The sequence below is a fragment of the Aphelocoma coerulescens genome, chromosome 4 (assembly GCF_041296385.1).
Source record: "Aphelocoma coerulescens isolate FSJ_1873_10779 chromosome 4, UR_Acoe_1.0, whole genome shotgun sequence".
NCBI classification, from domain to species: Eukaryota; Metazoa; Chordata; class Aves; order Passeriformes; family Corvidae; genus Aphelocoma; species Aphelocoma coerulescens.
The window spans coordinates 26007040-26030829 of record NC_091017.1 but is presented as its reverse complement, the minus strand read 5'-3'; the positions used below and the strand labels follow the sequence as shown (position 1 = coordinate 26030829).

The window sequence follows — 23790 nt, the reverse complement described above, 5'->3', positions numbered from 1 at the left end:
CTTCACATGTCAAAATGTGCCTTTGCTTGACTCTAGCAATGGTTGTGACTTCAGGGTATGTTTCCTCAAAGTGCTGATGGATGGTCTATTAGAGAAATACATATTAAGACTGTTCAGAGTAAGTAAAAACATTTTTTACCCTCCCTGATGGTAGGCAGTAGGGGATGGCTTGTTCTGCAGAACAAATATGTCTCTGTCTCTGATTTCCTTTGCTCATTTTTTTCTAATACTCCTCAAAGGTTTGAAATTCTTCCACAGAGTCTACATGGTCTTGAAAGCTGAGCAAGATTTGTAGCTTGCTCTGAATCTGAGACAACATCTATGAGTGTGCTTGCAGGGAAATGGGCTTTTCAGGCAGTAACGAAATGGGGAATGTTTTTCCATATATAGCCTATGTTGCTTGTTCATACCCCAGGCCTAACACCAGGAAAACTCATTTTCGTAAATTGCTTTCTTGTGAAGGCAGGTATCATAAAGCGTTTTATACAGCGTTAGGCAAAAATCATCTTTAAGAATTGGGTCACTGTGGTAACCACTTCTTATCTCAAAATCAAATAGCCGTTATGGCTGTAATTAAACAATATATGATTTCTACTAAGAATTATTCTGAATTATAATTCATTTTCTGTCACAAGCTGGAATTATTTTTATTGCCCCCAAGGGCATCAGCATTTGATCTAATTCAGCAGTGCAAAACTTCACAGAGAGAGACTATAACCTGCTTTGAATCTACTGTCAGAAATCATGGTCAATGCCTTCAATCTCTTAAATACTTCAACCAACTCCACAAAATATCAGTAATAATTTTTGAGGAAGGCAGAAAGTAAACAAGGTCTCCTGAATCTTGTGTTTCATTGCAGCTAGCCACATGTCCTGAGCCCAGTGGTGCACAAAGGGGCCAGGGCTGCTGCCGTACACAGGTGAGTGGACAGGCCACAAATTCAGATTTTCCCTTGGCTTAAGCAGAAACTTTATTTAAAAACAATAAAAAAATATTTTGAAAATAAGAAAACCTCTCCGTTTTTCTTCCTTGGGCATTTTTACCTGTCACTTCTGTTCTTGGGATCAAGGTCATGCACAGAAACCTTGGCAGACTACTGGGACACAGTAAACATCATTCACAGGTGAATCACTGTGACTGCCTTTAAAACCATAACATAAGTAACAGGAGCACGATGCTCCACGTGGAGCCCAATCAAGCTGTTTTTCAAATAAAGGGGAAAAACCCAGCCTTGTGATTAGGTGAGCTGCACCAGCTGGCTCTGATGGGAGTTGTCCACAGGTGGCTTCAGGGAGGAGCAAAGCCCCCACTGCTAATATGAACCATTTCCAAGGGAGTAGTGGTAGGGTGGTTCTGTTCTTTCCTTCTTGGTCTGGAGCTGTACCAGGTCAGGAGGCTTTTAGCAGGACTTTTTGGTACTCGCACCTGGGAGTCCTTTTTTTTTTTTTTTTGGGTGGAGGGCTGCAGATGGTTTGTTCTCTAGCTAACACATTATGGAGCAAATATATGCCTATGTTCTATGTAAATATTAATAGACTTGTTTGCCTGAATGTTTGGTTTTTTTTTTTTTTATCTCTCTCTCTCTCTCTCTTCAAGAGAGAGGCAAAACAAACATTTACTTTCCTAAAAACCTGTAAATTTTTGAGGCACTTGTTTCCCTATAATGCAGTTGTGAATCCCTGTGGGCTCCTGAGTGTTTTCTCCTGGAAGTGAATTTACTCCTTAGTGGCTGCAGTTATTCCAGAAAAAAAACATGGAAAGCCTTTTGGTGCTTAAAATGAGGATTTTTCTCTTCCTGGTCTGGAGGAGCAGTTTCCTGTGCTCCAGATGAGCAGCAATGTTAGTTTAATGAGCCATGGACTAGTATTTTTTATTCTTTTGGAGCTATTCTGGCCACCCATCTACCCCAATGGCTCTCAGTGGAAAAATATTTACAAATCATCAGGCTGCCTAAAGACTTTCAGGAAAGAACCCTGTAGAAAACCCCAGTCAACCAGAAGAACCCAAATATGTCTATGGGGCCTGAGCATTGCACCCAGGACAGTGGCAACCCTGCCTGCAGTGGCACAGCCACTGCTTGTGTTTTGGGTCTTGCACAGGGATGCTCTCAGCACTGACTACAGCCTCCCCACCACAAGGGTAACGCTGTGGGCTTTCCAGGTGAACCTTTTGAGTGGTGAATGGCTTCATTAAGCCTGGACTAATAAATAGTTTAATTTGCTGAAGCACAGCTCAACAAAGTGCAGTTCAAAGGTGAGTTAGCTCCAGCATGCTGTGCGGAGGGCAGTGGAGGACGCAGGCAGTGGGAGGGCTCTGCAGACTCCTGCAGTGGTGCTTCCGTAGGCATGGAGTGACACTGAATGGAGGGGCAGCATCAGAGGAATGCCCTTCGCGAGAGGGGCATTCCTGACCCTGCAGTTTTCCCTGTCACTGCTCAGGGACAGGACTAAGTGTAAGGCGGCTCCTGTGGCAGAGGGATTAAGCCTTCTGGCCTTGAGGCATGTCTGTGGCTTTGCCCTGGGCATCCATCCCTTAGCTCCACTGCAGAGCATCAGTATTTTGACCTTTCCTCTGTTGGCTTTTTCCAGAGCCTCCCTGTTGGTTTCTCTGTTCTTCTTTGACAGCTCAAGCTAATGGTTTTGTCCCCAAACCAGTGTCTGATTTTTTTTGTCTTCTCTCTTCAATTTTTTTGAAATATCCAGCAATTCTCCTTTTTCTCCTGAGCTGCTGCAAAAGAGTCATAGCTGAGCTGTGGTTCAAGCTATGGGAAAATATCCTGTGCCCACTCCCCACCCCAGCCCCCAGTGCAAGTAGGTTTTAGTGTCAAGCAGTGTCTTCAAGTGGGATATCATTGGCAGGGGCTGGATCTTTGCACTGCCATGAATTGTTAGCCTCCTCTGCCACCCTCATTTCTATGCTTGCTGGCATAGCCCTACCCTTAGATTCAAGAAATGAACTTGTCTGTGTTGACACTTGAGACTACACTTTTAGTTTTCAACAGAGGGTGTCTGCAGTGTGAAATCCTGCTCACTACCAAGGACGTGCTTCATAGTCCCAGCCAGTGGGGACAACAACTCCTCCCTTGTCAAGCTGCTTCATGAACAGTGGAGTTGAGATGTGCTGCAAGCAACACGAAAAAATGGTGTGTTAGTGCTGCACCCTTGAAACTGAAGAAAGGCCTTCTTTCTTTATCCAGCCTTCTTATTTTGAGCTGATCTTCCCTTCCCAACTCTCCCAGCAGCACTTGGGGTCAGAAAGAGTTTTGAGGGAGGGGACTCCTCTGCAGCACTGCAATTTTGGCAGTCCTCGTGCTGAACTCTGAGGAGCCCTTGGCAATAATAATTACTCAAGATTGCAGAGGCTATGTAATCAGAGCCATGCGAAGCTTGGAGGAGCCTACTTCAGTTTGAAGTACATTAGCCTGCTCAGAACTGGAGAGCAGAAACCAGCATGAGGCACCCTCATGCCATGAAGTGAGAAACAAATCCTGTTGTTTGAGCTGGCTACCAGGATGAGGTGGCCCTTCAGTTACCTTCTCACACTGAATTCATTTCCTCATCCTCTGGAGAGGGCAGGACACGATGGCCCTTGCCCATCAGAAAGGAGGAAAGAAGAGAGATTTGCTCACAAGACAGAAACAATACATTGCCAAGGTAGGAACCACCCATCACCTCTCTTTTGGCAAACAGAACATCAAGCAGAGAAAAACTCTCCTGAAATTCCAACATTCACTGCACTCATCCCCTACTCATTGTCTTAAAGATGAGGTAATGTTCTTAAAGGGCTTCCCTGTGCAGGAGCATCTACCCTGCAACCTGCTGGTAGAGCAGTTCAAGAAACTGGGCCTTCACGCTGCTTTTTCTTCTCAAAATGACATCCTGCCATGCTACGGCTTTAGAGACTTCTCTTAGGTATGGCAGTGGGCTGGTTAATGGGATTGGAGGAGGAAAACCAGGCTGAAAGAGGTGACCAGGAGATCCAAGTAATGAAATGTGACATCAGCAGGGTCCCTGCCTCTCAGCAGAGGTCCTTCAGCCAGGTGTACCTGTGAGGGAGAAAGGACCTATGGATGTATCTGTTCCTGGTGCCTCTGATAGCTGTTGTGTGTGAACAGATTACTTGCACTGAAAGATGAGTACCTGAATGGTCAGAACAGCCTTTACAGTTCCCTGAGTTTCAGACTTCAGAGGGGACTTGTTGGGGTACCCTCTCCTGTGTCTCCTTTGTGCCCAAAGTCTGTTTGCAGTTTCAGCCACTGCTGTATCAGTTTTACAGACACATCCCAGATTTCTGGTACCAGAATGCCTGGGCCACAGGCAACCAGGTGCTCTCTCTATAGCTGTGGGCATTAAAGCACCTGTAACTTCCTTATCCATTTACAAAAGAAGAGTTTGCTCCAGGCATCCTGGGTGGATTACTGTTGGTCTCATGGCATTTCTTTAGTTAATAAAATGCCCTCATCTGGGAAAAGCCCATGCTCTGTGACCCTGCAATGTAAACTATACATTCAGGCTGGTTTATTTAGAGAGCAGACACAAGCACAGGCCTCCTCTTGCAGCACCTTTATTCAAAGGTAGATAGTCAAAAGACATTTGCCACTTGCCTTTACTGAGGGAAGAGTCATTGTAACCACATGATGCTTCTGCTGAGGCTTAGAAAATTTGTAGTCTCTTGCTGTCTTCCCCTCTGCCCAAATCTGGTTTTCCCTGCTCTCACCAACATAAGTACCCTGTGCCTCTATGCTGAACAAATGCAAGAGGAAAGGGAACTCTAAAGGGTTTCCTCAGGCCAGTGTTTTCCTGCATCAAGCAAAAAAAAACCCCAACCTGTTGTCTTTTGCCACAGGGATGCAAACGGTGGTCAGAGCAAACCGGAAAATTGGGTGTGTTACTTTTGCAAGGCCTGAGGCAGCCGTGGCTGGTGTCCACGGCTTCTGGAGCAGAGGAGTGTACGCAGCTGGGAATTAGGAAGTACAATAATAGTTCCTGCACTATGATGTAGGGTGTGTATCTCATTCACAGGTGCTGCTGCCCCCCCCGCCCCCGATTCATGCTGTGCTTCTGCTACACTGAAAACTGCCCTTGCTGTTATGTAAGAGGTAACAGGATGCCAGTAGATGTATCAGTGAACTCTGAGGTTTATGTGACTGCTGGTTTTAAGATGCTTAAAGCCTATCAGGGCTGTGTTATTTTGTCTGGTTGAATCAGGGCAGTGCCTGAAGTCCCCAGGTTACTGCTCAGACCTGCTACCTGCCAGGACTGGCTCAGTTTAGTGTTGATGTTATGGAGATGGGAGTTGCCTTGGTTGTTTTGTCTCAGCAAGTTAGATCAAGAAAGCTTTAAGAGGAGTTTCCAGCAAGCTTTAGGACAAATGGACGATAGATTTAGCTCTGCTCATCTGCTGCAGTGTGGTCTTGCTATTTGGCCAAGACACCTGGGTGCTACAGCAGTGGTGGTGAGGCAGAGAGAGACATACACAAAATTCCCATCCTCAGGAGCCAAGGTGAATACAGAAGAAATACCTGAAAAGAAATTTTGCACTATCTGAGCTGCCCATTTATAAGGTAGTGATCAGCTGGGATTGCTGGGTAAATGAGTGCTTGCCAACTTCCAGGCAGGTAATTTCTATATGTGAATGAGGATGGCAAAGGCAGGTGCCATCGTTGTATACAGGCAAGAAACCAAGGGATCTTCAGGGTCTTTGAGTGGCAACTTGTCACCGCTCCAGCAAAGTTTGCATGGAAACACATCACAGTGGCTTCGTATTTACTTATCCAACAGGATTCTGGTTTTTGGTTTGAATTTTATTAGCTATTAAATGGGACTTATGGAGCACCAGACTGCATCCTTGACAGGTTGTGAACATGCGTTTTATTCACAAAACTCATTCCCCTCGTACAGCCAGGTGTAAAGGTGGTCAGGAAAGGACCAGCTGGGCTGGCAATGCTGTGCCAGTCCTCAGTGGCACTGGAACCTTTCTTCCATCTCTCTGCTGAGCACTCATCCTTTGGATGATGAGAATTCATTTTAGCCAGCTTTTTCTAAACATTGGAGCATCTACAAAAGGCTTTTCATGCTACAGTTTTTCATCCATTATATACATAGGGGGAAAATTATCCCAAATCTTATCTTTCAATGGGTACAGGAAACTACTTACTGGTCTGGTTCCCACCTCATATAAGAAGGAGGATGTGTGCAACTGGGTTTTCTCCTCATCACTGAAAAGGTGAGTTCTGTTACAGTTGTTACTGCTGTTTTGTCAGTAAGCTTTGGGCAAACAGCCTGGGAACTGCTGAACATGCCAGAGACTCAAGGCCCTGACTCATTTGTTCATCCCACTTTGCAAAATAATTTAATAGAAAATAATTTAAGTGTGGACTTAGCTGTGTTGCTGAATTGAGACTTTGGGGTAAAGTCCCTGCTGGATTCAGTTCATCTTAAGCAGATATTTATCAGAGCTTGGGCAAAGCCACTGACATTTTGCTAAAAGTGCTTCATAAAAATGCTGCTGCTGCTAACTTGGACACAATCACATAGGCATTTTGGGAAACAAATGAGTACCAATCAGTGTTGTGCTGGATGAGTCATATGGGAAAGGGGGAAAATTGGCTGATTTTGCTGTTTTTAAGGCAGTCAGCCATACTGATGTGAGTGGCAAATAGGAGAGCCAGGCAAAAGTCATCTATGATGGAGTCTATGATAGCCTGCTATTCATTTTGGAGGAAAACTGGCAGTAAAAAGGATCATCAATGAGCTCCAGCAGAGTTTATTCTAATTTTGTCAAGCTGACTCCTTAATTAAATGGCTGTTTTATGGGGAACTGGAGAAGTATTGGATGTGTGGTAGCAACAGGTAGAGGCTGTCATCGCAATTCATCTATTTTTTCTGAACTCTGAGAAAACACTTTCCACCTCTGAGAGGCTCTTCTCCCAAAATCTACCAATCCTTCCCTGAGCAGACAAGATTAAAAGTGTGCATCTGGGGGTCCCCTTGTTTCTATCATAGCCACCTGCTGCTGTACCCCAGCTACAGAGGATAATTTTGCTTTTAGTTTCCAAACAGTGCCCAGACATTTTTCTTTTCCTAAGGGATAATTCAATTCCTTTTGTGAACTCATTTTGGGTCATACTGCGACTATACTTCAATCCTCTTATTAACCCCATATTGAAGGCAAGCATAGTACGATTGGAGAAAAAGAAGTACAGTTTGTTTATCTTTACTGAAGGTCTTGTTTCCTTCTCCCCATGCCCAGGGCTTTCTCTGGGTTTCAACTCAGCAGCCCCTCCATCTTAATGCTCTTCTAGAAGAGCCACAGGACATGCACCAGGGCACTTGGTGGAGCAGAGAAGAATGAACTGGGGGGTCCACAACTGCAGAGGTGCCACCTTCACAGTCGCAGCCAATTAGTATTAGTAACCTGTCACAGGTAGGTGTTTTCCAGACTCCTTGTGTGGCATGCAGTGGGTTTTTATCTGATCCCCCTGCCTAATCATGAGCAAACTGGAAAGCAGATGGCAATTATCCACAACACTAAGGGAGGCTTGGGGGGAAGGTGTTGTGCCTTTCCTTCCCGGTGCCTCAAGTGTGAAAGAAAGGTAGTGAGTCCTTGTTTACTGGGGTGAGGCAAAGCTCACAGCTAGCAGGGGTGCCCTGATCTCCGACTTGTGACTGAGAGAAAACAGCTGCTTGGAAATGGGTTTGAAAACATGGTGGTGCCTGGTTCAAAATGTCTAGCTTGATGACGTTGTGTTTTCAGGAAGTCCCAGTTAAGATGTATAACACTGGAAGATGCTTATTCTGCCTGCACTTAAGTCTTTCCCCAAACAGGTCTTGTTGATTGCTGAAGAGTATGTGTTGACATACCTGGTAGTGATAAATTTCACAGAGCTGGAGAATCACAGATGCTTTACTGCCTTTGGGAATACCCTAAGGATAATTGCATTTAGAGTTAGTATTCTTTATATATTTTACTGTCCAGTGAAAAACTCTGCTCCCTGAGGTGTGGATCCACACCTTTCTTCTGGTGAGGCAGAACTACAGTCTAATTCATTATAAAGATAATTTGGCAGCAGGAAACTCAGAGGCCCCTTGATAATATCAGGGAAACTGACACAACCTTAAAATATTTAGATTTTATTTTGTGATGGAGGCTTCCATGCAGCCTGGATTTTTACATTGCACTGCTTTTCCCCCCTGTACATCCAAGGCAGGGGATGAGGCCAGACACACCTTGGTGTTTGCTTGTAAGGCTGGGCTTGTGCTGTGGACTTGTGATGCAGAGCTGCACTGGGGCTGACAGTGCACTGCCAGCTCTTGAGAGCTGCAGCATCCCCTGAACCACTCAGCCTCGTGCCAAGATGTGTTCCCAGGGAGGCCTGAGGGCTCACACCCACCTTTAATTAACACTGCCCCATCCAGGCTTTGGATAACCTTGAGTAGTTTCAGGCCTTTGCAACTTTTACCATAAAAAAGAAAAAAAAAGGAATTTGCCAATGGAGAGGGGATGTTGCCAGGTGCTGTCCCAGCAGTACCCACTATGTGGCAGAGATGGTTTTACAAAAGGTCCTAAATCCTTCTGGGACCAGTTGCCAGGGAGCATCCCATGCAGAACATGAACCAAGTAAAAATGCAAAGCTCATCTTGCATCTGTCTTACCTTAAGAAATTCTTAGGGCACTAAGGACATAGTATTACAGTACTTGTACCTTTTTAATCCATAAGTGAAAGCGATGTGGGTTATCATATGTGGTAATGTTTGAGAGCTGAATGACAGAGCTGTCAGCTGTGGGACACTGAAATGACAGCCCTTTAAAGTGCTGTCAGGTCTTGTCAGACACTTTTACCATAACACTTATTTTAGCCTCTGGAAGACAAATCTATTGTGTCTTCCATTTCTGGGGGTCTCCTTAAAGCACTGCTATTCAGCAGTGGGATGTTTAACAAAATGGCTTTCTTGAAGCTGTCTGCACTGTAGGTAAGATCTCCTCCCTTACCAGATACAGGAACCCCACCAATGCCATAGTCAGGGGCTTTGAGCAGGGTTCCCAAGACACAGAGACATTTTCCAGGCCTTGTGGCTTCCACAAAATGCAGAGATCTGTGTGCGATGCTCTGTGATTGCCTGGTGTTTGCATGTGACCTGCTTGGGCCTGCATGGGATCCCCCTGTCTGGCAAAGCCCACCACTTCCCAGGCCCCGACCTCTCTGGTGCAGAACAGCTTCATACAGCAGTGAAATCTGCTGGGGCTTGGCAGTGTGTTGGCCTGTGCACTCATTGGAGTGATAAGGAAAGAGGGGACACTCTCCATAATACCACCAGTGCTAAGGTGGGCTGGGCAGAACCTCGCTGCTCCCATCCAAACACGAGTGCCAGTGTTTGGCCTCGCCTTCTGCCCTCCTGTGAAAAACGAGGTTCACTCTCCTGTGAGAATTTAAAGGGTTTAATATAAAGGCAATAAGAGACACATAAAGTAAAGCAAAGGGGTAATGGCTGGGTGCCTTGGCGCTCTGCCAAGAGCACACCTGATGCTAGAGGTGAGTCCTTTTTATACCATTTTTACTGTCTGTTCTTCATCCATATTAAAACTTTTCCCGGAGTATTACCGCAGGCCTGGTTCCTATGGTATAGCACCGTGTCCCGCAGCCATAGGGAGGAGGAGGAGGAGAAGATCCAGCAGGCAGGAGTTGTGCAGCAAGATTGATTTATTTAATTATTTTACAAACTCTTTTATAGACTTTTTTCTTCATAGCCTAATTGGACAAAGGGCCAGCCACCCCTTGGGGGTGATTGGCTAAAATCCTAAAACATCCATTGTCAAAATATTTTTCTACTATACCATAAACAAGACTTTTCAAGGTTGCAGGTGTCTGGGTTGTTTACATTCCCTGCTACCTCTTCTGTGAGAGAGAAAAGTCTCTCACGGACTTAGAAAATAACAAGAAAATCCTCGCTAGCAGCATTTTTGTATCTACAATTCCCCCTTTTTGTTTTATAAGATAACAACTCTACTATTAATGCCAAATAGAAATCTACATCAGTTATTAATTCTAAATATGTCCTTAAGGCTTTAACTATCTGACTCCATAACAAGAAATTTAAAGTTCAGTCTCTGCTTGTGGAAGGACCATCTGCCTGATGGTTGACATCCTGGTCATCATCAGAAGAGTCATTAGGCTGATGCTCTACATTCTGGTCGCCATTTGGATGATTGGCGTTCTGGTCATCATTCAGAGGTTGCCTGTTCTGCCTCTGGTGCCGTAGGTCAGGGCGAACGCATTTTGCAGGTAGCCACCGTATCCCAGTATCTGTGGAAACGCAAGCATACCCACGACCCCAGACGATAAGCTCATGTGGGCCTTCCCACTGGTTAGTGAGTAAATTCCGCACCCAGACTCTTGCCCGGGGCAGTTGTCTGTCGCCTGCAGACTGCAATGAGAAAAAATGATTCAGAATAACAGGATTATTTGAATTTTGTGGTACTGTAAGGTGATTAATTGTATACAAAGCTTTTGCTAGTCGGCTCTGTGGGGTTTCTCCATGCATTCCCCTTTTCTGTTTGTCCAAAACATGCTTCAAGGTACCATGAGCGCATTCAACAATGGCTTGGCCAGTAGGAGAATGTGGGATACCAAAGGTATGGTCTACACCCCATAGGTGTAAAAACTGCCGTGTCTTCTCGGAGGCGTAGGCAGGACCATTATCGGTTTTCACAGAAGCTGGCACGCCCAGGACTGAGAAAGCCAATTTCCAATGGGCAATGACATCACGGCTCTTCTCTCCAGTGTGAGCAGTAGCCCACATAGCCGAGGAGAAAGTGTCAATAGACACGTGCACATATTTCAGCCGACCAAATTCTGGGACGTGAGTTACATCCGTTTGCCAAATCTGCAAGGCTTTTAGCCCTCTGGGGTTTACCCCTGCTGGCAAAGGCGCAGCGAGTCCGTGACAGTCAGCACAAGCGCTGACAATGTCGCGCGCCTCGGTTGGCGTTAAATGAAAACTGCTTCTGCAGGGTATGTGCACTTTGATGGAAGAAACCGTGCGATGCCTTGGCTTGTGCAATTTTGTCAGGCTGAGGCCCTACCCATGCAGGGTTTGCCAGCATGTCAGCCCTGGCATTGCCTTCCGTTAGAAAACCTGGTAAATTGGTGTGGCTTCGAATGTGCAGAATGTAATACGGATGCACTCGAGCCTGAATTGCAGACCACAAGGTTTGCAACAGCGAAAACAGAGCCGCATTATTCACCTCCTTCAGAAGGGAACAATCTAAGCGTTGGGTGATATCTGCTACATAAGCAGAGTCAGTAACCAAATTCAAAGGTTCCTGTGAGAATCGCTGAAAAGCCATGGTAACAGCCCTTAATTCAACTAACTGAGCAGAGTCTGACTCGGATTGGTGTGTTAATGAACCACCACAAAGGCAGTGTAGGATACTGTGCGCCCTTACACACAGTGACCCCTGCTAAAATTTGTCCCAATCCGTACGCCCCAAGCTGCCAACACATCCCGTCCCCAAAGGTTACAGGAAGTGGTAGCAACATAAGGCCTAATTGTAGCTGTGTGTCCCTCTGAATCCTTCACCACCACAGGCCGTTCACTTAAATAGCTCTGTGTGGTTCCTCCTAATCCTGCGATGGCCGATCCCACCGGGGCTAAAGGCCATGAGGGAGGCCACGCAGAGAAGGAGATGATAGTTACATCAGCACCCATATCAATCAAACCTCGAAGCTGAATCCGGGGTGCTTGGGCGCTTGGCAGGACCAGGGTACGTGTCATCTGTGGCCTTTGGTCAGAGATGTCTGCAGTCCAGAGGGCCTGTGGAAGTCCCGTAGATCCACTGCCGTTATCTTCCTGAATTTGTTCTACCCTGGGGACACAAGACTTAAAAGGCACTAATTTAGCAAGGCAGGTCTTTTCAGGAATAGTTACAGGGGGGTTTTGCATGGAGACCATAGCGCAAATCTGACCTTTAAAGTCAGAATCAGTAACTCCTGAGTGCACTAAGATTCCTTGATGGGCAACATCAGATTTTCCCACCAGCATCGCACTGGATCCCTGGGCTAAGGGTCCATATGCATCCAAGGGAACCTTATAAATACCGCTAGAGTCTAAGACGACTGTGGCTGCGGTGTGGACGTCAAACCCGTCTGATCCGTGGGTGCCGTCTGATCCCTGGGTGCTGTCTCTAGGGTGGCTGGGTAGGCCTGTGCCTGTACCTGTGCCACTCTCTGGGGGAGCGACTGCATCGGAGAGCAATTCCCCCTCCTTGCACCCCGGTGGAAGTTTCCCGACAAAGGCCGACCATCGGCATGAGTCCGGGATCTACAGTAGCCCGTACAATGGCCTGGCCTGCCACACCTCTTGCACTGGGGGATCGGTGTGTTCTCTTTTTGGCTCGGCTTAGGCCACTTCCGTCTCTTCACCTGTTTTGGTGGCTTTGGTTCACGACCAGAAGATGCGTGAACAGGCTGCAGGAAAGCAGCCAAAGCAGACCTTTTCTGGTTCCCAGATCCCACCTTAGCACAGGCTTCGACCATGTCTGTTACCTCAGGGTCCCCTGGTAAGGCATCTATGATTTTTCTGCACTCCTCGTTTGCGTTATCCCTCACTAACTGCCTTAACAACATCTGTCTTAACCCGTCATCCTCAACCTGCTTCTCAAGAGAAGCAGAAACTTTCTCTACAAAAGAGAGGAATGACTCTGATTTGCCTTGAACTATTTCAGTATATCGCTTTCTGGGCGCAGACAACTCTATGGTTTTCAACAGGGCAGCCATGCCGACCTGTTGAGCTTGCTGCAGGATGCTAGAGGGCAAATTACCCTGTAGACTGGGATCAGAGAAGGGACCAGTCCCCATCAAAGCATCCACTCCTGCTGTCTGTCTAGGATCAGCAGCAGGGAGCTGCATATTTGCTAATGCAGTCTTGCCGGCCAGCTTTCTCCAGGTTTTCTCAAAAACTGTAAATTGTACAGGTTGAAATAGAATTTGACCTAAGTGTCTGATATCAAATGGAGAAAGCAAATCCGTATTTATCACCCTTATTATCTGCATAACCTCAGCAGAACCTAGTCCATATTGTGCCACCTTGGATTGGAGGTCCTGGGCAACTTTCCAGGCAATTACCTCATGCTTGTCATGCTCCCCTGAATCTGGGAGAGCCTTATACACTGGGAAAGCTTGGATCTCCCCTTTAGGGGAAGCACTACCATCCTGAACTTCTGGCACCGCCTGTGGATGGAGTGTAACAGCTCCCCGGTTACCCCCAGAATCCGCAGATCTATATGGCATTCCAAGGATTTTTAATGACCTCCAGTCACCCTCCTCCAATGCTCGCATCTTAAGGGACTCTAAGAAGCGATTATAATGCGTCGGACGCACTGTTACTGTGCAGTCCTGAAAGGTCCAGGGGCGAGACCGGCTCAGCCTTTTTCTTCGCCGCGCGGCTACAGCCGCCTGACGACCTGGGGCCAGCACCTCATCTGCCTCACTGCCTGACGAGGAATCATCAGGCAAAGGCAACTTTGGGGTGCTGGGAGTGAACAGAAATTTACGTGGAGGGGCACTTTGGCTAAGTTCGCTAGAGGCAGAACAGACAGGACAGACTGCAGCTGGCTGCGCGGCAGTTTTTGCACCAGTTTCTATACGGGAGGCCGTCTCGGCCGGCCCCGACCGAACTGGTACTGGAACCGCTGCCGCCGTCTCTGAGGCTACAGCCGCTCTCGGCGCCGCCGCCTCTGGCACAGCAGCTGCGTTCGGCGCGGTCGCCGCTGCCGCTGCTGTTTCGCGCTCCCCAGCCGCGCCCGGCGCTGCTGCCGCTGGCCCGCTCTCGGGGGTCGCTCTGGGTGCTTCCCCCCCTGCCCGCTGCTCCGCAGCCGCCGTCTCTGGCCGCGTCTCCGCAGCCGCTGCCGGGTTCGCCGCCGGCCGCGCCGTTTCTCGGCTCGGAGCCGCGTCTCCCGCGGATGGCGGGGGGGGCGCGGGCGGCGCTGGTTCGGGCATTCGCCGCTCTAACAGGGTGAGGAGTTCCTCCATCCTTCGGGATAAATTTGGCAGCTCCATCAGCAAAGGCAAATGCTGCACTAAGAGGTCGATGGCTCGGTTCTGCGACTGCGCAGAACAGTCCAGCGCCAGGGAGGGCAGCGGACCACACCCAGGGAGTCCCGGGGCAGGCACGCCCGGCGCTACGCCGGCTAAGAAGTTAGATCCAGGTCCGTACGGAACCGAGCTAGGAGCCTCTCTGGGCATCCAAGTGGCTAAGCCGCTGATCTGCAGCCCTGGATAAGCCGTGGCCGCTGCCCAGCCGACCGGAAAGGCAGGCTGTGCGCCCTCCCGCTGCTCTGACCCCCCCGCCTCTGGCGGCGCGGGGTTCCTGGGGGCTGCGGAGTCCTGCGATTGTGCAGGGTGAGCCGTCGCAGGCTCTGCCTGTGGAGCCGGGGGGGTTTTCCTGAATCCATTATCATTTTCCCCGGAAACCCAGTCAACGGGGCCCCCTTCGGACGTTCCTCCGTCACTCATCACCGAGATAGACGAGCCAGCCCTGCTATCACAGTCAAGGTCTATCAGCAGGATAAATAATGAACGCCAGGTTTTGTATCATTCTAACGCTGCTGAGTCCCCAGTCGGGAGCTCCTGTCGGACAGCGCATCCGAGTTCCTGCCATAAGGCAAAGTCCAGGGCACTATCTCTGTCCATGGAAATCCCTTTTAAAGTAGCCCAGTCTAATAATTCCCGAACTGAGTTTTCAGGAATGGAGGTGCGCAATATGCTAAACACACCTTTCCAGACCAGCATCGCAGCTTCGGTTTGTGAGCCGCTGTTTGCCATTTCTCAGTTCTGTCGGACCTCCCGGTCCCGGGGGGCAAAGGGGAGCAGCGTACCTCTAGAGGGATTCGGCTTGGCTCGCAGCAGCAGGACACGTCAGAGAGTGCAGATCACGTCGGGCAGCACCAAATATTACCGCAGGCCTGGTTCCTACGGTATAGCACCGTGTCCCGCAGCCATAGGGAGGAGGAGGAGGAGAAGATCCAGCAGGCAGGAGTTGTGCAGCAAGATTGATTTATTTAATTATTTTACAAACTCTTTTATAGACTTTTTTCTTCATAGCCTAATTGGACAAAGGGCCAGCCACCCCTTGGGGGTGATTGGCTAAAATCCTAAAACATCCATTGTCAAAATATTTTTCTACTATACCATAAACAAGACTTTTCAAGGTTGCAGGTGTCTGGGTTGTTTACATTCCCTGCTACCTCTTCTGTGAGAGAGAAAAGTCTCTCACGGACTTAGAAAATAACAAGAAAATCCTCGCTAGCAGCATTTTTGTATCTACACAGGGCAGCATGAGTGTCAGGGAAGGGGTAAGGGTGGGAGAAGGAAGATGCTTCAGTCTTCCCTCCCCAGAGAGTCCAAGCCTGAGGCTCAGTGGTTGCAGGAAGAGTAACAGGAGCAGCAGGTTACCCTGCTCCAGAGAAATGGGTAATGTTTGGTGAAATGGAGCTGGAGGTGCCTCTCAGTGTGTGTAAGTGCCTATACACAGAGGCAGTGTAAGTCAGAGGCAGCAGCCAAAATTGTTCTCCCTCTTTTGCAGATGTTATCTTGCCAATTGTCATCACCCTGATAGTCATTACCCTCTCTGTCTTCTCACTGGTGGCTTTGTACAAGATGTGCCAGAAGAAAACTCCAGGTATTTGGTTTGCTTTCTCTGCAGGGGATGAGGGGGGAAATCAATGTGCTTTTCATTATTAAAAGATCTCTTTTAGATTACCTTAACCATCACTGTTGTGGCAGTCTGGTGGGAAAGCCTTTTGTATTTTGAAGTGTTTTGCCTAATGTGGGAAACTAACACTTCATTTTCAAAATCAGTAGGAAGAGCAGAGTGAGCAAAAATGATTTTTGGAGAACATATAATGCTGTAAAGCCTTTTGTTCATGATTTTGCAGCTACAAAGAGCTAACAAACACCTGTGCTAACACAATCAATCAGATAGAAATAGACAGTGAAAACTAAATTTGAAGATATTCAACAAAATCCCTTTATGTATTTTATCTTTCTTCTAGACACAGGCAAAGAAATATCAATGTTTTCTTTTGGGATATACCTGGTACATACACACACACACACATGCACATGACACATGAGTAAAATTTTCCAGTTACAGTATAATGTGCAGGGAACAAAATCCCTGAGCAAACAGTATTTGCAGAAATAGTCATTTTGACAGAGCAGCTAAAGTCAGTATCTCTTTCTTTGTTGTCCATTAAATACTTAAGATAATGGGTTATAGTTCCATCAGAGTCCATTTGACGAATATTTCAGGGCTGCCCAGGCAGGCCACAGGTAAGTGTAAATCTCCATTAAGTGAAAACCCAGATCTGAATCCAGACTGTGGTTTTTCTGTCCCTGTGAGCTGGTGTGAGTTAGGAGACCTGTGCAGAGCTGTGAAATCACCCGGCCTTGGAAATACAAAATCACAACAGGGTATTGAAACTGTAAACCAAGACAAACAGTGTGTCACAACCAATTTAGCCAATGACATGGCAAAACAGACCCAGATAAACAGAGGAAGGTATGATCCTTACTTAGGAAATTACTGAATATTCAGAGTCGGGAGACAAAGATGTGAGATGGAGAACATTTCCTTACCAGCCTCCCCTCTGTGCAAATGCCATCAGGCACTGTATTAGCAAATTCATTTTGAAGATAGAGTAGATACCTGTGGTGCTTCCTGTAGGATTTGCCCAGACCCATCCAGTGCACTTCCCCTGCAGATGGAAAGCCCTGTACTTGGTGCCATGGAGTTGGTGCCATGTCTCTGATGTAACCCCCGGCCCCTTGTATCTGCCCACACTTGCATGTAAGCATAAAATACATTCAGCATATGATTCATTTTGGAGACAAACCTGTTCCTCATCGATGGGGATGACAAACTCTGTTCTCGGATGTCGTGCCAGGTTGTACCCCACAGGGGGTACGGCCTCAGGAACACCCTTGTTCCCTCAGTCCCCTCACCCCGTATCTTTTAGCTCAGTTGTTGTGTACTCAAGAACCATCGCATGCTCATGTCCTCTGCGCCAGCTACCCAGGGATTTGGGAGCTGCAGGGAAAAAAACGTGCTTCTGTTGTGCTCTTGGGCAAGTCCTCTGTCATTCTCCCTGGTTTCCAGAAGCATCAGTAGGAGCAGCATCAGTTCACTTCCATAGATGACCAGAAAAATAACAATTACTATTCAAGCTGATTGATTGTGTGAATGAACTTAATGCAATACTGCAAAATTAGAACTGAGCCTTGTGCCAGCAGCTGCAATAGTCATGTCTAAATGTCTGGGGTTTGAGTTCCAGCAGTCAAAATGGTATTAACTTTTTTTTCTTCTTCCAGAGAGACAAGAGAACGGTGCTGAACAGTAAGTTGAATCCTTTTCATTGCTTTGAGATCTATCACAGGGCACTTGTAAATGTAGCAGATTTTGCATAGGATTTTCTTTCATCTTTCTCTGTTTAAACATAATAATCAGTTGCCAGCCCAAAGAGAAATATCCTGTTGAAAGTGCTGCACTTGCAGTTATTGTAGACCTGTATGCATGATAAGCAGCTGTTTCAGCATGGGTAGAAATGTGGTGACTCTCAACTGTTTTGCAAGTGGTCATTTTGAAATGGATAAACAGCTTATACTGTGCCACAGGACTCATTGGCCCAGTCTTTTTCTTTTTTTTCCCACTTTTTGCCCCATTGATCCTTCCCCTCTCCCCCCACATCTTTTCCCACTCCCCTTCTTTTGTTCATGTTTTCTTTCTTTTTATTGTGTTTCCTTTTTATTGTGGGTTATTTTTATATTTACTTATTTATATTTATATTTCTTTTGGTCCCCATTATATCATGTTCCTCTGTCCCATCTTGTTTCCACTAGACCATTTGCGTAGGCTCAGTTGAAATAGTAGCGGCATAAGGAGTGTGAGGAGAGGGAAACTGAGAAAGATCCATTAGAAGATATGTGCTAAAGGCCATTGAGCTTGGCAGTGGCCACTTCTATGACCAAAAGCAACATTTGGGCTGCTGATTTACTTGGTAGCCTTGACTCCCTGGGCATCTGAAGTGGTCCTTCTTTGCAATTCAATATGTCTAAAGGGCTTGCATTGACAGAAAAAGTATGACTCCTTTTCCCCAGATGTATCTCCTCTGTGAAGTCCTAGATTAAGCCTGGAGTCATTAAACGTGATTTATTACATATTGTAAGAGAAAGGTATTTTCAGAGATACTGTTATATGGTGTTTTCCACCACCAAGATTTCCACTTCATGACCCCATGCAAAGCCCTTTTTAAGCCTGCCAGTGTAGACTGGAGTAGATGCTGCCTCCTTGGGACCATCATTTTAGAGTTTTGTTTGGCTGACCAACATGTGTGCTGACTGTCTGCTTAAATGTTTTCTGACTTCAACAGGGCCCAGTCAGACAAAGAAGGAGTCAAACTTCTTTCTGTGAAGACAACTTCTTCTGAGACTGGTGAGTGTTGCCTTTGTGTGTATGTCTGTTTCCCTGTCTGAGCTCAGAGAAGAGCAGTTTTTGGGATGTCATTTCTTATAGCAAGCCCATGTTCACTTCCTGTCAGGTCAAAGTCGCTGCAAACAATTCCTCTACAGTGCAAATCCCCAGACTGGGAGCCTGTAGAGCTGCAGTTCAGCTGTTCTGTGTGTGCTGTCAGTACTTGGGAATGAGAAGTAGGACTGGTTTAGGAAAACATTTTTTAAAATCATTGATGGTAAGCGATCTAGCGAGGCATGTTCAGGAGTAACAGTGATCACAGTATTTATCAGGTAGATCTGGCTGTAAAAGGAGGTTTGAGGACTGGTAATATCAAAATCACAGAATGTTCTGAGCTGGAAGGGACCCTCAGGTGAATTTAAGTGAATGGCCCACATGAAGATCAAACCCATAACCTTGATGTGGTTATTACCATGCTCCAACCAACTAAGCTAATATCCCAGGGATCAAAAGGTTTGGAGTCAGTGCTGTATGTAATCAGGGTTCTGTTGGAGTTGGTGTCAGTCAGTGTACAGTGACTGAGCCCTGTACTCAGTCACCCCTTGCATTCAAAATCCTACTCTCATTGCAAATCCCTCTGTCCTGTGCTTCAGGTTCTTACAAAATAAGTGATATAAAGCCTAAAGGAGCAAAGGTTATTCATAACATGCACAAAAGAAAGCAAAGTCTCAAAGGAAAGAGATGGATGGAGTAATAGATTCTGCAAAAAAATGGAGTAGCACAAAATAAGACTGAGGCAGAACAAACTTCTGACTAATGAATCAAAATCCCTAAATCTCTCATGGTAGAGCTAGCCATGGTGATACTTCACACCTTCACCCAATGCTTTCTCAGTCATGTAGGTCCCCCCTCATCTGCAGAAGTCTTTCCATCGCTTACTTCCTACTTTTTAGGTATAAAGCTCTTTTTTTGTCTTTAAGCTTTTTGGCCATCTGTTTCTCCTACTGACATTTCTGAGGTTGACCAATCGCTGCTTTCTCCTTTTGTCCAAATCCTTGGGAAGTCCTCTGAAATACAGCACTTGATCTGAACTATCCTCTGCTTGCTGGAGAGGCACAATTTAGACTCTCCAGCCTTCTCTGCAACTCCCAGAACTTTTCATGCAGTCTAAAACACCTACAGGGCATCTCTGGCAGCCGTTGCAACAAATCAGAGTCGGGCAAGGTCCCTCCCCATGGCCTCATGACACAGAGCTAGGGGTAGAGTGGCACAGGAAGGGCCTGCTCCACCACAGGACACATAATTCTGCCCCACTGTTGGGTTTTTTTGTTTGTTTGCTTGTTTTTTAAACTGAATTAAGTTAGAAACTAATTAATGGACATTTTTTGATTGATTCTGCCCTCATGCCATTTCAGAAATAAAGTGACTTCATTGACAGTAGCAGAAATGTTTGTGGCTTACAGCAGGGTAAACGAGAAAAGACACAGGCTCACTTTTTTTTTCCCCAGATGAGCTCTGGTGCTTGTTAATCAGCTACTGGCTCACGGATTATCTGAGCATCTTCCATCCAGAGGATGCTTGATATTCCTTTATACTGAAGTATGATTTGTGCATGCTATAATTAGAAGGTTTGAGTCATAACCACTTAGAAGACAAGATTCTTGCCCTCTTCTCATTAATACAATTCATATTTAAACTAGCTGCCATTTTCTCTTGAATTCTTACATCATCATATGTTTCAAAATTAAACATGCTTTCACAGAAATTGAAGTCCTGCTTTGCCCAGGTTTTTAGACTCACTTACTTCTTAAATTAAAAGCACTCTGGCAGAGGGGTCTCTTTCTTCCAGAAATATCTGTCACTCATACAGGTATTTCAAATATGTTAGGATGCCTCCCCATTGGAATCAGATTTACTTGCTTCGTTAAAAGCTCAGGCATAAAGGCAAATATTTCTTATAGTACAGACACAAGAACTGTCTGACTCATGGGCCTTCTCACAGCTACTGACAACAATTGCCCTGCATAAAACTTCTTTGCCTGTGTTCTTTCCTTGGTCCAGCTGTTTAAAAAGTGTGTGTTGTGGCTGTCTCTGCACATACCAGCAAAACTACAAGGAGCTGTGAGTAGAAAGACTAAAATTAGAAAGATCTAAAGAGCAGCCTAAACTTTACAGGCAGGGCTACATCATCCTCTCACTATCAATAGGCAGCTCCTCCCTAAGGTCAAGCATATATACAGTGCAATTCTGCTTTGATATGTATTCAAATTAAGCTTTATTAGAAGTATACATTGGGGGTTTTTTTCATTTTTGCTTTTTATTCCAAACAGAAGACTTTGAGATTATATAATTTTGTAAAATATATACAGGACAAATACGGACCTACAAACTGTTCAAGCTAGCAACTTAGAAAGACCCTGTGTCAGTGTTGTGCATAGATCTTGATCAAAGGTTATGGTGAGTTTAATCTTGCCTTATTTTATCTGTCTAAAAACTAGGCCAGCTGCACATAGTTGAAAGAGATGTATGTGTCCAGAGGGCTGTTTATCCCATCTGCCTTGAGCTGGAACGGGCTGACCTGTGGCAGTCCATGGACTACTGAAGGATCCTATTTCAGGACTTCTAAAATTAGGTTCTGAATATGAAATGAAAGGAAAAGGAAAGACTCCATTTTCAGAGACACAGCTGAATTCAAGAGTATTATTTCAAATACCTACAATTAATGTGAAAAGAGTACAGGAAAAGAATGGTTTTCAATTAAGCCTGGACTTATGTAATGTTTTTAATGGTATTACACTAGGTAAAATGGAGCTTTAATATTCTCATTTTTTATAAGTCTTCTTAGAAAGATGGAATTGCTAATGGCTTTGAGCTCTAAGGCACAACTGGTGTAGAATTGATGTAAAGTAAAAAAACCTGAAAACTAAACTAGACTCAGTAAATTTTTCATGCATGTTTGTCAGTGAACTGCAACACCTGATGCAAGATAAGTGCCTCTTCTTGCATCTAACTTGAAAACTCGTCTTGGGTAAAAATGCTCAGGATGCTGAATCGTCTCAGAAGTTTTACACTAAAGTACAAATGCAGGACTTATGGCAGCCATTTCATGTTGGCTGTACAGGCAAATTTAGGGTGACTCTCCCTAGGGAGAATAAATGGTCTTCTACAATACGGCATTCTAGAAAATCTACCTGCAAAAATATTTATTTGAGATTCAACATAGCCCACAGAACTGCACATTTTGCTTGTCAGTGACAGTTATATTTCCTGAGAATATAAGATGAAGGGTTTTAATTGATGACTAAGAGATCAATACCATCAGGCATGAGGTTAAAGTATTGCCTGTCTTGAAAACAGACCTAACTTTTTCTGTAAGGGTTCTTGTGTATTACACTGAGAAACAGCAAGGGTATTGATCACCTTTTTAGGACTGATGAAAAACATCAAGGAATGAAAATTGTTCAGTTACAGAAAGGATAGTAAATAGAAAATTGGGTAAGGCTACTCCATACAGGTGTATGATGCGTGATAGAAGTACTGATACCTGAGTAATGACTTGACAATTTTGTTTTATGGCCCTTGCCTGGAATAACTATTCTAGAGCAGGTAAAATGTATGAAAGGCCTTTTAATGGAAGCACACCAGTTCAATATTCAATGTAAAGTCTTGCAGGGATGTGCAGGTGACATAATATTTCCGGCATGGGTATAATCTTGGCACCTAAGCATAAGCTGATCCAATAAAGCGTGATTTATGACCAGACTGAGCTGTTTTGAGGTGAAAGAGTAGGATATGACTTACTTGGCTTGTAGGGGTATTGCCTGTTCTGCACTGAGTTTGCTGAAAGGCACCTGAGGCTGGAGAAGGGTCTGTGGTACTTGTCTGCATTAGGGCTTCCAAGGATACCAATTGTGGACAAAAATGAAAATTCAAGTGTTGCTACTAAACAGAGATGAGAAAACGTACCAGGCAAAGATGGATATTTGGGAGACACTTAACCTGGTCCATTTGAAACCCCTTTAACCTACTGCAATCGTGCTGGAGAAAGAGACCGTTTAATACCTAGAGGTGCTCTGAGATGGCAGTGCAGTGCACGATAGCATGAACCGAGGAAGCAGAAAAACTTGCATTCTCCATACGCTCCACATCTCTTCCAAAAGCTGCTGCTGTTCAACAGGAATGATGGCCTTAGAGCTGTTATCTGCTTCTTCAACTGAATGTACCTCAAGACAACCCACTGTGGTGCTAGGGCTTGGACATGGAAAATCCTGTGATGTTCTGAAACAATGTGGTGGGATGACATTGTCTTTGTCACTGCTTTCCACAACCCTCCAAATGCTGAGACTAATTGTTCTGCCCCACTCATCAAACCACAGATGTGGTTTTGGAACAATGGGACAAATCAGGAGCTGGTGCAGACCTTGTTTCCTGTTATGTTGAGTACATCTAAGCACAGACCGTGACATTTAAGAAGGTAAGAAATCTTTGGGGCTTACCTCATTATGGACCCAACCAAGGGAAATGTACCCCTGTGAGGGGGTATAGTTCCATAGTGGGCCATGAGGTTTCTCAACATGCATTGGGACTTTGACCTCTTTTTCTTTATATCTAGGATCCAGATGTCTTTAGGAGCAGAAGAATCTGACCCCCTAGATGAGACACTCTGTCAATGGAAATTCCCTTCCCTCTTCCAATTACTTGCAAGATAAGCAGTGTAGGTCAGTGAAGAGCAGTCTGCTGGCATGCCGCATGCTTAGGAACAGTAAGAGTGGGTGGTCCTGCTAATGTAGGATATGATACTGATTTTTTCTGTTTCCTATTCTGAGATGTAGTTTCAGGGTCTTATGTTTTTCCCCCTGCAGGTAGAACACCTAGATGCCGCTTTGTAGGAAAGGTTCGCCTTGCAACAGAGAAAGATGTCAAGTACCTCCCTCCCTTTCCTTTTCTTTCTCACTTTCTGATACTCTATTTTTTTAACCTTGTATTGTATAATAGCCTGAAGTTGTGTTTCTTTCTTCACAGAAACTGTGGAATAAACTTTCTTAGCTCCTTACAGCTTGTGGTTGGACTCTGTTTGTGTTTACTCTCACCACCAAGTTCTGACTGCACACACTTCCAGCTGAAACTTTTGGACAAAACCATAGTCAAAAACATAGTCAAACTGTAGTCAAAACAGCATATGCTTCCTGCTGTATTTCTAATTTGACTTGTGAGCTGTGCATATTTTCAAGGGTTTTTAAAGCAGTCTTAGATTCAGACTGCTGAGGGTCAGGTGATGTTTTCCCCTGTGAAGCATTTGCTGACTTTACAGCCTGCAGTTTT

The 23790-nt window shown here is 45.6% G+C and overlaps 1 protein-coding gene across 10 annotated transcripts in view; it reads left to right on the top strand.

Annotated features, from left to right (window-relative positions):
• Positions 1 to 1259: 1259 nt before the first annotated feature.
• Positions 1260 to 23790, top strand: part of LOC138109557 (endomucin-like) — a 30805-nt gene continuing 8274 nt past the window's right edge. The window contains exons 1-7 of one of the 10 annotated variants that reach the window (XR_011150571.1): positions 1268 to 1388; positions 15583 to 15678; positions 17370 to 17394; positions 18428 to 18489; positions 22845 to 22942; positions 23081 to 23186; positions 23331 to 23521. Coding sequence is in view for 6 of the 10 variants with exons in the window: in XM_069013170.1 (XP_068869271.1) it covers positions 1319 to 1388; positions 15583 to 15678; positions 17370 to 17394; positions 18428 to 18489; positions 19449 to 19558 (363 nt within the window). In the remaining 4 variants the exon portion in view is untranslated. Of the gene's footprint in view, positions 1389 to 6145; positions 6227 to 7252; positions 7427 to 15338; positions 15514 to 15582; positions 15679 to 17369; positions 17395 to 18427; positions 18490 to 18595; positions 18785 to 19448; positions 19564 to 20966; positions 21560 to 22844; positions 22943 to 23080; positions 23187 to 23330; positions 23522 to 23790 lie in introns of those variants that run through there. The other 9 variants (XR_011150572.1, XR_011150573.1, XM_069013170.1 and 6 more) reach the window with 9 other exon arrangements.